Raw genomic sequence first — 17,353 nt, forward strand, 5'->3', positions numbered from 1 at the left:
TTTCTCTCCAAGTCGCTTTGTAGCCAGTGTTGCCAGATTTCAAAATTATCCAAACATTGTCACACACACACACACACACACACACACACACACACACACACACACACACACACACACACACACACACACACACACACACACACACACACACACACACACACACACATGAGTATGATGATGATGTATGATGATGATGTATTGACCCACATGATGTCAGTCAGACGGTTCTCAAGAATGTGAACTACAGATACGATACGATTCCGTGCATTTATTGGGGGATTATTATAATGTATTATTACGCGTATTTGTATTGTTATTTATGTCACTACAATGTCTAGGGAACCAGAACAAAATAAATGTACTCTTATGTAACTTGTTACGTAACAATAAAGACTTTCTCTGAGTTCACATTCTCGACCTGACTCTTCTTATACTGTAACTGTATGCAGTATGCACTATATGCAGCATTCCAACACAAGGCTAAATACCTAACACTAGGTGACTAGGCTATGCTACCTTAGCCTGGCTAAGGTATTAGCCAGGCTAATTCTACCTATACTGACTAGCGGTGCAGTCTAAGTCAACACTCTGTGACTGCTCCCTGCTGATAATATTGCACTTTGCACTTAGTGTTGCACTTTGCACTGCTCACGGATGACAGCATGTTGCATTTGTCACCAACAACCAATAAGCATAACTAAACTAAACCTGATTCCATCTCACGTCACTACAGATACAGCTAGTACCAGTTGTCCAGAGCCACAGAACCCATATATTGTTATGCTTGTGCATATGAGACCCACTGACTTCTAACCAATATGCCCATATATGGGCATTCCACTATATGGGTAAATGCAGAGGGTAAATGGGTATACTGATGACATCAGATATCTCCATATACAGTATATGGGCATACAAGGGAAACATGTTGACAGACACATACAGAGATCTCCATATATGGCCACAAAAGGGACACAGACAGGTACTACTCTGACAAAGCCTCCGCGTGTGAGTGAAGGTCGCATATTATGGTTTTATCATTCATTTTTAAGAGCCTGCTCAGGGACTACAGATGAAAATTAGCATTCTGGCTATAACTGGCCCATTTACATTGATGTGAAAACTGACATGTTGATTAATGAGCTTTGTCCCTGTCAAATAAATAAATTAATGAATTAATATCGGCCTGAACCACCAAAGAAAAAGGCTCTCCACTGCAAGAATGTGTCTATTCTGGGCAGCAGATATAATTGAGTTTAGCTGAGTGTGCAGCAGAGTGCTGTTCTCTTTTCATTCATGCTGTTTTCAATTCAGATTGATTTGGTCTGTATCAAAATTGTTCAAAGCTTTCTAAACCTTTGGGAACCAACACAAGTCGTGTGAAGCACACAAAAAACAAAGGGACATGGGTGAGATGGATAGATTTAAAAGCAAACCTACAACAGAATGAAGCAGATTGTGATCTGAAGAATGTGGAAGAACACTACTGTAAATTCCACATACTGTGGAACTCTTATACAACAGAATTCATGCCTGACAATTATCTCAGCCTGATGGCCTAAAAGTCTAATATCTCCCCTGAGTCATGGGGATGTCCCTTTGGCTTAGTCACAGTGGTTAAGAACTTAAGATGTTAATTGGCTTTCCACGCGGGAGACCCGGGTTCGATACAGTAGCCTCGGAAACCCAGACGTTATAATGAGCCAATACACAGTATAGCCGGGTGCATGTGTTTGGTCCGACGTACTTAGTCCGTAACAGTCCGACAGGCATTAGTCTGACACCCTACCCAAAACTTCAAACCTAACCTCACATGAAGCCATGCATGTCGGGAGCCACGGGTGAGTTTTAACCCACAGCACGGGTTAGTTGTAACCGCCCATGCATGTCGGGAGCGACAGTGTTGTCGGACCAATGCCTGTCGGACTGTATGTCTAACCAACGTATGCACTCCAGTCTAGCCTACACAGGGTGAACTATAACAATTAGGCATATGGATATCCAGTTGTCCAACCGCCGATCCATTCAAAGGAAAAAATACTAATCTCCGCAATATGGGGGACTAGGCCTCCTGCTGCTCCTCGGGTGTCAAATGCCCTCCCCGACCACGGACGCTTTTAAAAGGTTACACTAAACATATTCACTATTATGGGTATATTTTTATGGAATATAAATATTCCATAAAAATATTTCTCATCAAAATATATTGAAGTACAGCAATCAAACCTCAAAGCTGGACATAGGAGGGGCTAGCGCCCCTCAAAAATATTCCTAGGGAACTTCTCCTTTGGTCCACCATTCAAGGGACACGTGAGAATGGTCTAGTGGAAAAAAATAAAAAAATAAATCCATTGCGGATCCATCTCTATCCCACTATCACTAAATACGGGTGAAATTGAGCCGAACAACTGCCTGTAGAAAAAACCAGGGATGTGGGCAGGGAAACAAACCAACCTTCTATGATGTCACTGAGCAGCATGCACTTTTTGATTCGTTTCAAATGTAAAGTGCATTATAAATAAAATGTATTACTATGGTGATTTCCATCCATTGAATACAGAGTCTCTGTCTGTATCTCTATATTCAAATATAGAGATATAGAGATCACTAGATCGGTGCCGATCTAATAAGTGTGATAAAGTTGTAATAATTTAATTTCTTTGAAATAACCTGCTGGGAAACATTTGACTGAGCAATCATGTTTTTCTCCATGCAAACCTAGAGAACTTTTGTGATGACTTGATCTGATCTGTTGCTGCCTGTCTCCATGGATCAGTTACTAATATCTTTTTCTTGCTTGTTTTTTTTAACAGCTTATCACAAAGCAATGGAATGAGCAGTACATTGACCGAAAACTGAACAAACCTGTTGTTGAACAGATACTGGGCCCCTCCCTCCTCAAACCCCCTGTGGCATATACACGTGTACTTCAAAATACATTGAAATAAAGCGAGGAATATGATTATTCTTCCTTTTGAATCATTAGTTTAAACTTAAATGATGCTGTGTCACTATAACCAATGAAAGCCAGTTCTACACATGTCCCAGTGTTTGTCCAAACATGTTTTTTTAATGTGGGCTTATTTTTATAATTTGCAGTATGAACTGAGTGACTTGCTTGCAGAAAATGAGTAATGTTTGTTTGTGGCATATGATCTGTGTCACAAATAATGTAAATAGCTAGAGGATAATATGTAAATAAAATAGTATTTGCGGATCTGGCTACGAAGGCTACAAAGTCAAATATTCCAGTTTTGCAAACTTTGACTCACTTACCTTTTGTGACTGGCAATAATAGTGGATTAAAATAGCTATTCTCACGTTATCTGAATCCCAGAGGACTCTCCAAGGATCTTTTGAGGTGGACTCAGTTGGACATGCACCGCAATAAACGGATCAATATTGAGCATTGAAGATTCAGGATTCAAAGAATTCTATTCGTAAGCCTTTAGTTCTGTTGATCCCATAGTGACACAGGAATTCTGTTTTCATCAGCCTATATAGTAGTCTATATACTTTGTGAAAACCTGGAGACGGACAATTACAACAATGTACATTAACATTGTTCTTGTGTTAACCATTATCCACCTCTCGAAGGTAAGAAGTCAAAGCCTTGTTGGTATCAGAAAGTCAAATTTTCAGGGGAGTAGAAAAATCTGTTACATTCTTATATGGATTCCTGTGTACCAGTGTTGCAGTCCACCACAAAGAATATATTTCACATCATGTAGGCCTATGTTATTGGAGATTTATTTTCAAAATGCTGTTCATGTAATTATGATTGAATTTATTCCATTCAGATCCATTCTATCCATCACAAATCTGTTGAACCGGTGTTTAGAGGTGAGATCTTTTTTAATATAGAATAAATTGTTGTATTTGGCCTTCATGGAATAACATTACTATACGTGCTTACAGAGAAACATCAGAAGATGAATTATATACTTACTGTAGCTCCCAAATGAGTAACTCGTATCTCATTTTCTTAAGATATTGCTGATGACGATTTGGAAATAAATGAGATAAACAAGGGTGAGTTTACTTAAGCCCCATTATACTTTGTCGTGTGATGAATAGCGGAAATAGTCGACCTACATGCTCACAGTTGCAATGTGACGTGCTGTGAGTTTATAGATCAATTTTGACAATTGCCTATGCACAGGGATGCCAGCTTGGAAGTGGTTAAGTTGCATTGTACAGCTGTGGCTAAAAGAGATATCACTGAATCAAAAAGCAAGTTGTTTTGATCAATGTGTATTTATGTGTCCTTGATGACACAGGACAGATATTGAGATGTTCCATTTGAAAAACATCATAATTGAACTTCATGACTCACAACAGCAAATGTATTTTGTACTCATTTAGACCTAGATTTGTTTGAAGGTGATATCCTGCAAGACAACAATGTACAAGTAAGACTTTGTTGTTCTTTATAAACAATATCTGATATTTATCAATTTTGTCAGGTAGCTGTTGTTGGTTTTCCTTTTCCTACTGTCATTTTCATTTCTACTCAACATTTAGACTAAAAGAAGGACAAAAAGGAATGCAGTTTTGGATAGAAATGCTGTTTGGGATCTCCCAGTTCCTTATGTGCTTGAAGGAAGTCTTTGTAAGTTAGCAATACATTCCTCTTGATCCTATTATTGTTGTTGTTATTATTTCTACTATTATTATCGGTATTAAAGGCACAGTAAGTGATTGTTTAAGGGTTAAATAGCTCTATACTCATTGCTATATAGACTCAGGTGTTTCCCTGTCTCTCCAGCTTTAGTAAAAAGAAAATACATTTTCAGTTTAGGAAACCAATTTTATACAATAACTCAGGATATAGGATAAGCTAATTAAATTGGAAGCAATAGGCGGGCAGAATCAACACTGAAACACGATAAAATTGAATTGGTCTTACACCTGGACATGTCTGGAGAGATGGGGAGACCATGTTAACTGAACAAACGCTCTACAGCAGGGTGCCCACACTTTGTTTTACTTTAGAACTACCGTTTAAAATGACCAGCTCAACAAGATCGAGGGGGCTTTGGAATAACGGCAAAGACAAATGCACTTGGAATGGGAAATAGTGGGGGGAAAATGGTCCTCCCATTCTGTATGGAAGTGCCAGGTTTTTGGATTCTTTGCCACGCACATTTTTATATAACTTTGTAATGCTACTGCCGTTTACTCACAACACTCTTGAAAACAAAGCATTGCATTGTGGGTTTTCCTGCAATAGAAATCGTGAAGGGAGCCGTGATGGCAAAAAGAGGAGTTTTGTGATTTTTATTTATAAAGATCTCGGGCTACCTTTTGGGCCCTGCTCTGCAGCAATATCAGAGCATTAACTTAAAAGGGAAGATAAAAAGAAAATAAATAATCACTTCCCTACCTTTAATGATTTCGAAACTGTAAAGGCATGCATGGATAAAGCTATGACCAACAGTGAACATTTGACTGACAAGATTCATGCATGGTAGATCAGTTGGTTGACCATTCGATATTGTATTTTCCATGAGCACACAGCGGTGGACACAAAAGGGGTCATTCTGCAGGCCTTTGAACATTTCAGGTTGAAATCGTGTGTTGACTTCAAGCCCAGGGTTTCTCAAGAATACTACCTTAGTGTGGAAAAGAATCATGGGTGATACTTTTTTTTCCCCCTTACACATACATTAACATTATTGACCTTTTCGGGGACCTAGAGCATCCTCGTTTTGTCAGTTGGTCCATTTTGAGATTCCTGACCCACTCTTCTCTCCATTACAGGTGTGCCGCCTATATTGGCAAAATTATTAAAGGTGGCCAGGAGATCTCTATTGGTGAAGGATGCGGATATCCTGGCACAGTTGAACATGAGTTTCTCCATGCTCTGGGCTTCTGGCATGAACAGTCCAGATATGACAGAGATGATTATATCACCATAATCTATGACAACATTGAACGAGGTTGAATGAGATTTGACATCATTACACTATTTACTTTGTTGCATATAATGTTATCTCGATAATGATTGCCTCCAAATCTGAATTCAGTCAGAAAAACGTAACAAAACATTGTAACGATACAAGCAATTTGACAGGACTTGTTTCATGTGCCTAACAATCTCACCTACAGGTCACGAGGGCAATTTCATAAAGTTGTCTAAAAGAACATCAACAACACTTGGCACGCCGTATGATTATAATTCAATCATGCACTACGGGGCCAAATTCTGGAGCAAAAACGGCGGATACACCATTGTAACAAAGCTTCCACAATACCAGAATAAGATTGGTCAGCGTATAGAGATGAGCTCCAATGATGCCCTAAAGTTGAACCGACTATATAACTGTAGTAAGGAATGGCAGATTTCATGCTGTTTTTTTAATTATTTTTTCTTATCATCATTATTTTGTCCAAACGTTTGATGAGTAGAAAAAGTAACTGAAATGTATTATTTTGCTATTTTATGTATTGATATATTGCTTGGTTGCCACAGATACATCCATATCGTTCCTGGAGCATTGCGACTTTAACCATGGGAACGTGTGTGGGATGAGTCACTGCACACACGGCTCATTAGGCTGGAGGAGGATCACGGCAGCTGCTGGAGGGCCTTCCGCTGATCACACCCTCATGGACATCAGTGGGGGTAACAAAACCCAGGGTAAGACCCAGTGACGTGCACAGATAGACACTAGGGGGTGCTAGAGCACCCCCTGCCCTTTTGGCAATGTGCCCTTTTGAGAAAAAAAAGAAAAAAAAACTTTTTTTTTTCTACTTTTTTTTTGATTTTTCAAAAATAGCAGACCTACAAGTTCATAGCGCGCCACTCGGTGGCGCGCTATGAGCTTGTAGATCTGCTATTTTTTAATAGCTAAAGCATAACATAATGCTAACACCAAAAGGGGTTCCCGCCCAAAATGGATTAAGGCAACCGGCCGGTTCCACGCGCTGCACAAGGTGCCCTTTTTTAACTTGAGCACCTGCCCCTCTAAATGTCTGTGCACGCCACTGGTAAGACCTTCATCTTACACAGACACAGTCACATTGTCTCCTCCGGTAAAGCTTTCTGAGTCCCGGAGGCGCGCAAGCCTCTCCACCACGACAAGGTAGCAACTAGCAGCACACGGAAAGGAGTCACATTGTTAATTTCACTTAAAGAATGGAGTGCCATAGTTTTGTACTTTTTCGGTTTTGTGTGTGACTATGGAGTTAACATTATTCCCCCCGGTGTGGTTATAATATTCAAATATGTCTTCCCTGTGTATTTTTGTATTTTTGAACCGCTCCATTACGCATAAATGTGTGTATGTACAGTATGTATGTGTATGTATGTATGTATGTCTGTGTTTGTATGTTTGAGCATGGACAGCTGCAACACCTAAAGTTTGAGTCAAAAGGCCCAATCAAAATACACCACTTTTGTCACACTAAAATCATCCCCTCTGGATAGGAGAGACAGACAGATGCACATCCACAGATATTTGTAGATTTATAGATATAGGACATTGATATACTAGGACGATAACATTACAAAATGTGTGCATTTGAGAAAAGGGATTTTAATAACAACAAAAACATGCATCAACCTCAATACAGTACTAATTCCAACCCCCCTTCCCCCTCTTGAAATTTGAACACCAGACATTTGTTGAAAATGGTCAAAACTGAAACTTTGTCCACACAGGATACTTTATGCACTTCAGCACTGCATCTGGCCAGACAGGGGATTCTGCATGGCTGGAGACCAAGACATTCAGACCCAGGAGGACTTGCCACGTCCAGTGTCTCCAGTTCTACTACTATCACAGCGGGAGCCCATCCGACCAGCTCAACATCTGGATCAGAGAGTTCCAGAACGAAGGGGATTCCATGGGCATGCCCCGCCTCATGGGACAGATCGCTTCTGAGAGGGACAAGGAGGAGGAAGACGGGATTAGTTTAGACCCTTCTAGTTCAGATCCGCCGATGGCTGACTGGCAACTTCACTATGTTCCTCTTGATGCTAACAAGACCTTCCAGGTGGAATTTGAGGTGCGCAAAGGAGCAGGTATCTCCTCGGGAGGCATCTCCATCGATGACATCAACCTGTCTGAGACTGAGTGCCCACATCGTGTATGGCAGATCAAGGACTTTGATAAATTGTTGACGACCAGCGATTTCAATACGTACCTGCCCAGCCCTCGGACATACTCTCCCGAAGGCTATGCCTACATAGTGACCGTTATTCTCAAAGAACTGTTCTTTGGGGTTTACGTGCAGCTGGTGTCAGGTGATAATGACGACAGGCTTGAGTGGCCATGCCCATGGAGGCAAGTGACTGTTGTACTGCTGGACCAGGAGCCTCACATTCAGCAGCAGATGTCTAAACAGATCACCATTACCACTGATCCGTCATTAGGTGAGTGTACGTACATCTGTTATGAGCAGTTTCAGTGCTGTGGGGGGAAATCGTTTGAAATGCAGTAACTCAAGAGATCTGTTATCATTATGGCCATGATACACCGGGGACAAAAATCTGTACATTAAGGGCTCCATTTTTGTCGCCGCCGTTTCCCGCGATGCGGCCCGCAATGCAGCCGCTACCCGAAGATTACGAGTATAGGAGCTTGCTCTGTGACTCCCTTAATGGTATTTTGGTCCAGCGTCACCCGCTATCTATTTAGCCGACACCGGTATTTACGCCTAGAGTTGTGGTCATGGGCGTGTTGGCACGCTTTCCCCTAAATTGCTATTTTGGTCACATACATTTGGGATGTGACCAGTGGCGTGCGCCTCAATGGAGATGTCCAGGCACAGACTAATCAGGCTGCCTCATCTCTCCTTATTCTCCTATTGCATCTCTTTGTAACCTATGCATAATATAACGGGTAACGGAGGTGTTTTAGGGATTTAGACAGGTAACCAAAATACCAACTTTAGTGGGGGAACACCCCTTCCTCACTGCTAAATCCCCAAACAGTGTATTTAGAAAGATTGAACGAACATGGAGCCCTATGTGATGTCTCAAGCAAATAATGGCTGCAATATTATTTGTCAACTACTGTGTTACAGTCTCTGCTGATATTCTTGTATGTATATTTTCCAGAGGAATCTGACAACCCTCGTAAAGTTGGAAAACTCAGAAGAGTCAATGGAGAGAGATTGTATGTAAACACCGGGTTTGGCTATGACTCAATCTTCACCCTCGACCTACTGAGATCTAGAAATTATCTGAAGGGTGGCAGTGCTATTTTCCTCTTGTCAATGCAAGGTATAATAAATTGTTATATTTTAATTTTTCAACAGCACATGGGGGGGAAACAACAGCTAGCTTTCAGCAATTATAAGTGCTTAGTAGTTTGTTACTCATGTCAATATTGAGTTGATTCCTTACACTAGATCACCACAGGTACCCATATTTTACCTTTAACTTTACTATGTCTTTTAACTGTCTCATTTAACTGTATGTGTTTTATCTCCAGATATTTCAAATCTGCAGAATGAACCCTCACTCCCATGTCCCAAGGTTAAGCCAACCAACTTCACTACAAAGAACCATGCCAATAAGAGCCCATGTGGTGCACAGTAAGTCCACAAACGGCTTCTGGATAACATGAACAACAATTAACTGAGAATATGGCAACTAGTTGTCGCACATTTGACATAACGTTGTGTTGGGTCAGCTACATGTAGCTTAACTTGCCCAACACTGGTTTTAATTATTTATTTGATGTTTTTTTCTAGTAAGAATTGAGGCTCAAATACCTGCACGTACAGTGGAGTAAGCAATAGGTCTACTAAAGTTAATTAATAGGCGTATTAGCTATGATTCACTGTTTTGCAGTGTTGGGTCAGCTACAGTACATGTAGCTTAACTTGCCCAACACTGCAGATAACAATGAATCATAGCTAATAGGCTTATCAATTAACTTTAATAGACCTATTATTTATTCCACATACGTGCAGGTATTCAAGCCTCAATTCTTACTGAAAAAAGCCCATCAAATAAATAATTAAAACCAGTGTTGGGCACGTTAAGCTACATGTAGCTGACCCAACACTTTATATGAAGTGTGTAATATTTTAGGGTGGACACTCAAGTTTAATCGTGGCCTGTAAGCCTGTTCACCTGAGTGATGTTCACAGAGAGGATTGTGTGCACATCTTTTGCCTGTATTTAGGCCAGGTGCTGGACGTCACGGTATCAAGGCAAACATCAAAGGGAAAGAAGGAAAATCCATACACTTGTTTGTAGAGCTCCATAGTAGACTTACTTTATTTAATTGGCAAAAAATCTGCAACATTTCGACCCTTTACTTTAGGTCTTCATCAGGCAAATGTTGGCACCAGTGATGTCTCATGATGAGACATTCTGATTTAACCTCTACTTTGTCAGACGACAAATAGTGGAAATAGCCGATCAACAAGCTCACAACACATAACAACACGACACGTTGTGAGTTTGTAGTTCTGCTATTTTGAACAGTTCGAAAATGTGAGATCTTTTTTAAATGTTTTGTGTACATTTTCAAAAACTAGAGCATGAAACTAGAGGTCCGGTCCACTACGCAGCCCTCACATCTATGCTGCACCGACCCAACTGATGTGTTTTAGATTGATCAATCTGGTCATGAAACATCCCACACGTCAAGCATCTATTAAGATAAATTCTTCCTACTTCCTTCCCCTCATGTGTCAAACCAGTTTGACACGTGGAACACCTCAATCAGATATGTCGTCATGTAATTTCGTTAAAATGTGCTTTCACATCCTTGTAGCATTTTAAAATGATGACAAACATCTACAGCACAGACTATATAATTAAGAAGGAAACAAAACAAAGAGAAAAACATTTTCATTTGAGATGGGGCTCAATCACAAGACAATGATGGGGATATTGCACGACAATGTTCACCTATAATGACATTCCCAAAATAGGGATGGTACAGTATGTTGAAAATATGTAAAGGCTCATCATCAGAAAATTGTAGAAATATTCCAGATATTGTATTTGTTTTTAACAAACCAATTACATAATTATTGTAGGCTATTTATTTTATCTCCCAAGTATTCATTGCATCTCCAAATTATATTTTTCCCCCCAGTCATCATCGACAGAAGTCTGCATAACACCATTGTGCTTGATAAAGCACCTGCCGCCATTGGACCAGTTCGAGCATCTGAACCATGAAGCTGGTGTCAGACAGTCATCACCGCCTGTGAATTTATTTTTAGTGAAGCATATAAAGCCTGACTCTGTGACTCATACTTCATCGTACGACGAAGAATTAAGCACAATTGTGCCTCATATATTCTGCTAATATGTCAGTAAAGCTGTGCAAGTTCTATCTATTCCTATTGAGATACAGTACAACATAATACAACATTTTCAAAGCAATAAACAACAAAACAGAACAGCAACATTTCCTCATTGTGTGATCTAATACATGTTTAAAAACAGTTGCAGACACTTGGAGGTAAGTCTGCAATCAAAGATTTAAATTGGCCGTATGTAATGGGAGAGCAGATCTTTAATTTAAGATGTAAATCATTCCACGTGATTGGGGCACTAAAACAAAAGGCTGTTTTTCCCAGTTCTGTGTTTACATTTGGAACCTTTAGTGTAAAGTTGACGGGGATAAGATGATTCTGTGCCTATCGGTACGGCAGAAGCTATCCCATGTAGGGCTTTAAAAACAAACAATTCTGGAAACGTGAACATTTAAAAAAAAATTATTAAATCTTTAATTTTTATCCCACGATTTTGCAACCCATTTTTTTCACCCAGTGTCAATTATCTAATGTAATCCTGGATTACATTAGACTGGATTCACTGTTTTGCAGTGTTGGGTCAGCTACAGTACATGTAGCTTAACTTGCCCAACACTGCAGATAACAATGAATCATAGCTAATAGGCTTATCAATTAACTTTAATAGACCTATTGCTTATTCCACATACGTGCAGGTATTCAAGCCTCAATTCTTACTGAAAAAACCCCATCAAATAAATAATTAAAACCAGTGTTGGGCACGTAGCTGACCCGACACTTTATATGAAGTGTGTAATATTTTAGGGTGGACACTCAAGTTTAATCGTGGCCTGTAAGCCTGTTCACCTGAGTGATGTTCACAGAGAGGATTGTGTGCACATCTTTTGTCTGTATTTAGGCCAGGTGCTGGACATCACGGTATCAAGGCAAACATCAAAGAGAAAGAAGGAAAATCCATACACTTGTTTGTAGAGCTCCATAGTAGACTTACTTTATTTAATTGGCAAAAAATCTGCAACATTTCGACCCTTTACTTTAGGTCTTCATCAGGCAAATGTTGGCACCAGTGATGTCTCATGATGAGACATTCTGATTTAACCTCTACTTTGTCAGACGACAAATAGTGGAAATAGCCGATCAACAAGCTCACAACACATAACAACACGACACGTTGCGAGTTTGTAGTTCTGCTATTTTGAACAGTTCGTACATTTTCAAAAACTAGAGCATGAAACTAGAGGTCCGGTCCACTACGCAGCCCTCACATCTATGCTGCACCGACCCAACTGATGTGTTTTATATTGATCAATCTGGTCATGAAACATCCCACACGTCAAGCATCTATTAAGATAAATTCTTCCTACTTCCTTCCCCTCATGTGTCAAACCAGTTTGACATGTTGGAACAAATGGAACACCTCAATCAGATATGTCGTCATGTAATTTCGTTAAAATGTGCTTTCACATCCTTGTAGCATTTTAAAATGATGACAAACTAGAAAAAGTGCCCTTCTGGGCACAGGTCTCCACCAGGAGGATAGGACTGTGTGAGATGTTTGGCAAAATGTTTAGGAGTAATATAAACATGTTTGCCTTTGATGGCAATTGGATGATTTGAGGCATTTTGTTCCAAAAATGTGTTTTGCAAAAATAAACCTGTTGGTGGCGCTATAACAGGCCAATGTGAAAAGGGTGGGATATATTCCTCGGCCTAGTAAGAAAATGTGTGAAAGATTTCACGTAAATTGCATGCTGCGTTCATGATTTGAGGCTTTTGTTCAAAACGGGGCAATCTTGCAAACTGTGAAAGCCAATTATAGCCAATTAGGATGGAATATGAAATACCGGACAGATCTGACTTGAGCACGACCATAGAGATACTGTGTAACGATTTGTGAGATATTTGGACAGAATCTTGAGGAGTAATATCAAAAAATGTGTTTTACAAAAGTCGGCCTCCTGGTGGCGCTATAAAAGGCAGATGCGGAAAATGCAGGTCAAAGGTTTGTCCTTGGCCTCTAGGGAGTGTGCATGCAACCTTTCACGCAGATCGGTGCAGTTGTAGGTAAAAAATGTGAAAAGCTGCCTCATGGTGGCGCTATAACAGGCCGTTCTGGAAAATGCGGGGCAGAGGTTCATCGTTGGCATCCAGGGAATGTGTATGCAAAGTTTGGCATCGACCGGGTTAACGGTGCCGGAGATTAGCTGGTAACAGACGGACGGAAGGACGGACGGACACACACACGGACACACACACGGACGGAGTGCAAAACATACTCTCTCCCCATGCCTTCGGCCTGGTGGAGACAATTACAAACTAGAAAAAGTGCCCTTCTGGGCACAGGTCTCCACCAGGAGGATAGGACTGAGATGTTTGGCAAAATGTTTAGGATTAATATAAACATGTTTTTGAGGCATTTTGTTCCAAAAATGTGTTTTGCAAAAATCAACCTGTTGGTGGCGCTATAACAGGCCAATGTGAAAAGGGTGGGATATATTCCTCAGCCTAGTAAGAAAATGTGTGAAAGATTTCACGTAAATTGCATGCTGCGTTCATGATTTGAGGCTTTTGTTCAAAACGGGGCAATCTTGCAAACTGTGAAAGCCAATTATAGCCAATTAGGATGGAATATGAAATATCGGACAGATCCGACTTGAGCACATGACCATAGAGATACTGTGTAACGATTTGTGAGATTTTTGGACAGAATCTGGAGGAGTAATATCAAAAAATGTGTTTTACAAAAGTCGGCCTCCTGGTGGCGCTATAAAAGGCAGATGCGGAAAATGCAGGTCAACGGTTTGTCCTTGGCCTCTAGGGAGTGTGCATTCAACGTTTCACGCAGATCGGTGCAGTTTTAGGTACAAAATGTGAAAAGCTGCCTCATGGTGGCGCTATAACAGGCCGTTCTGGAAAATGTGGGGCAGAGGTTCATCGTTGGCATCCAGGGAGTGTGTGTGCAAAGTTTGGCATCGACCGGGTTAACGGTGCCGGAGATTAGCTGGTAACGGACGGACGGACGGACACACACACACACACACACACACACACACACACACACGGACGGAGTGCAAAACATACTCTCTCCCCATGCCTTCGGCCTCCCCATGCCTTCGGCCTGGTGGAGACAATTAAGAAGGAAACAAAACAAAAAGAAAAACATACATTTTAATTTGAGATGGGGCTCAATCACAAGACAATGATGGGGATATTGCACGACAATGTTCACCTATAATGACATTCCCAAAATAGGGATGGTACAGTATGTTGAAAATATGTAAAGGCTCATCATCAGAAAATTGTAGAAATATTCCAGATATTGTATTTGTTTTTAACAAACCAATTACATAATTATTGTAGGCTATTTATTTTATCTCCCAAGTATTCATTGCATCTCCAAATGATATTTTTCCCCCAGTCATCATCGACAGAAGTCTGCATAACACCATTGTGCTTGATAAAGCACCTGCCGCCATTGGACCAGTTCGAGCATCTGAACCATGAAGCTGGTGTCAGACAGTCATCACCGCCTGTGAATTTATTTTTAGTGAAGCATATAAAGCCTGACTCTGTGACTCATACTTCATCGTACGACGAGGAATTAAGCACAATTGTGCCTCATATATTCTGCTAATATGTCAGTAAAGCTGTGCAAGTTCTATCTATTCCTAGTGAGATACAGTACAACATAATACAACATTTTCAAAGCAATAAACAACAAAACAGAACAGCAACATTTCCTCATTGTGTGATCTAATACATGTTTAAAAACAGTTGCAGACACTTGGAGGTAAGTCTGCAATCAAAGATTTAAATTGACCGTATGTAATGGGAGAGCAGATCTTTAATTTAAGATGTAAATCATTCCACGTGATTGGGGCACTAAAACAAAAGGCTGTTTTTCCCAGTTCTGTGTTTACATTTGGAACCTTTAGTGTAAAGTTGACGGGGGATAAGATGATTCTGTGCCTATCGGTACGCCAGAAGCTATCCCATGTAGGGCTTTAAAAACAAACGATTCTTGAAACGTGAACATTTTAAAAAATGTAATTAAAATTTTATTTTTTATCCCATGATTTTGTAATCCTGGATTACATTAGACTGGATTCACTGTTTTGCAGTGTTGGGTCAGCTACAGTACATGTAGCTTAACTTGCCCAACACTGCAGATAACAATGAATCATAGCTAATAGGCTTATCAATTAACTTTAATAGACCTATTGCTTATTCCACATACGTGCAGGTATTCAAGCCTCAATTCTTACTGAAAAAAACCCATCAAATAAATAATTAAAACCAGTGTTGGGCACGTTAAGCTACATGTAGCTGACCCAACACTTTATATGAAGTGTGTAATATTTTAGGGTGGACACTCAAGTTTAATCGTGGCCTGTAAGCCTGTTCACCTGAGTGATGTTCACAGAGAGGATTGTGTGCACATCTTTTGCCTGTAATTAGGCCAGGTGCTGGACGTCACGGTATCAAGGCAAACATCAAAGAGAAAGAAGGAAAATCCATACACTTGTTTGTAGAGCTCCATAGTAGACTTACTTTATTTAATTGGCAAAAAATCTGCAACATTCCGACCCTTTACTTTAGGTCTTCATCAGGCAAATGGTGGCACCAGTGATGTCTCATGATGAGACATTCTGATTTAACCTCTACTTTGTCAGACGACAAATAGTGGAAATAGCCGATCAACAAGCTCACAACACATAACAACACGACACGTTGTGAGTTTGTAGTTCTGCTATTTTGAACAGTTCGAAAATGTGAGATCTTTTTTTAAATGTTTTTTGTACATTTTCAAAAACTAGAGCATGAAACTAGAGGTCCGGTCCACTACGCAGCCTTCACAAAGTTCACATCTATGCTGCACCGACCCAACTGATGTGTTTTAGATTGATCAATCTGGCCACTAAACATCCCACACGTCAAGCATCTATTAAGATAAATTCTTCCTACTTCCTTCCCCTCATGTGTCAAACCAGTTTGACATGTTGGAACAAATGGAACACCTCAATCAGATATGTCGTCATGTAATTCCGTTAAAATGTGCTTTCACATCCTTGTAGCATTTTAAAATGATGACAAACATCTACAGCACAGACTATATAATTAAGAAGGAAACAAAACAACAAGAAAAACATTTTCATTTGAGATGGGGCTCAATCACAAGACAATGATGGGGATATTGCACGACAATGTTCACCTATAATGACATTCCCAAAATAGGGATGGTACAGTATGTTGAAAATATGTAAAGGCTCATCATCAGAAAATTGTAGAAATATTCCAGATATTGTATTTGTTTTTAACAAACCAATTACATAATTATTGTAGGCTATTTATTTTATCTCCCAAGTATTCATTGCATCTCCAAATGATATTTTTCCCCCAGTCATCATCGACAGAAGTCTGCATAACACCATTGTGCTTGATAAAGCACCTGCCGCCATTGGACCAGTTCGAGCATCTGAACCATGAAGCTGGTGTCAGACAGTCATCACCGCCTGTGAATTTATTTTTAGTGAAGCATATAAAGCCTGACTCTGTGACTCATACTTCATCGTACGACGAGGAATTAAGCACAATTGTGCCTCATATATTCTGCTAATATGTCAGTAAAGCTGTGCAAGTTCTATCTATTCCTAGTGAGATACAGTACAACATAATACAACATTTTCAAAGCAATAAACAACAAAACAGAACAGCAACATTTCCTCATTGTGTGATCTAATACATGTTTAAAAACAGTTGCAGACACTTGGAGGTAAGTCTGCAATCAAAGATTTAAATTGACCGTATGTAATGGGAGAGCAGATCTTTAATTTAAGATGTAAATCATTCCACGTGATTGGGGCACTAAAACAAAAGGCTGTTTTTCCCAGTTCTGTGTTTACATTTGGAACCTTTAGTGTAAAGTTGACGGGGGATAAGATGATTCTGTGCCTATCGGTACGCCAGAAGCTATCCCATGTAGGGCTTTAAAAACAAACGATTCTTGAAACGTGAACATTTAAAAAAATGTAATTAAAATTTTATTTTTTATCCCATGATTTTGTAATCCTGGATTACATTAGACTGGATTCACTGTTTTGCAGTGTTGGGTCAGCTACAG

At 40.0% G+C, this 17,353-nt stretch overlaps 1 protein-coding gene across 1 annotated transcript; it reads left to right on the top strand.

Annotated features, from left to right (window-relative positions):
- Positions 1-6,188: 6,188 nt before the first annotated feature.
- LOC306925067 (meprin A subunit beta-like) lies at positions 6,189-11,430 on the top strand (the record flags this gene model as incomplete). Its single annotated transcript, XM_079503749.1, has 6 exons — positions 6,189-6,330; positions 6,476-6,643; positions 7,667-8,380; positions 9,068-9,232; positions 9,444-9,546; positions 11,067-11,430. 6 exons carry the CDS (start codon positions 6,189-6,191, stop codon positions 11,089-11,091), a joined length of 1,317 nt encoding a protein of 438 aa, XP_079359875.1. The 3' UTR covers positions 11,092-11,430.
- Between the last annotated feature and the right edge of the window lie 5,923 nt (positions 11,431-17,353).

Source organism: Electrona antarctica (assembly GCF_951216825.1).
Source record: "Electrona antarctica genome assembly, chromosome: 6".
Lineage (NCBI taxonomy): Eukaryota > Metazoa > Chordata > Actinopteri > Myctophiformes > Myctophidae > Electrona > Electrona antarctica.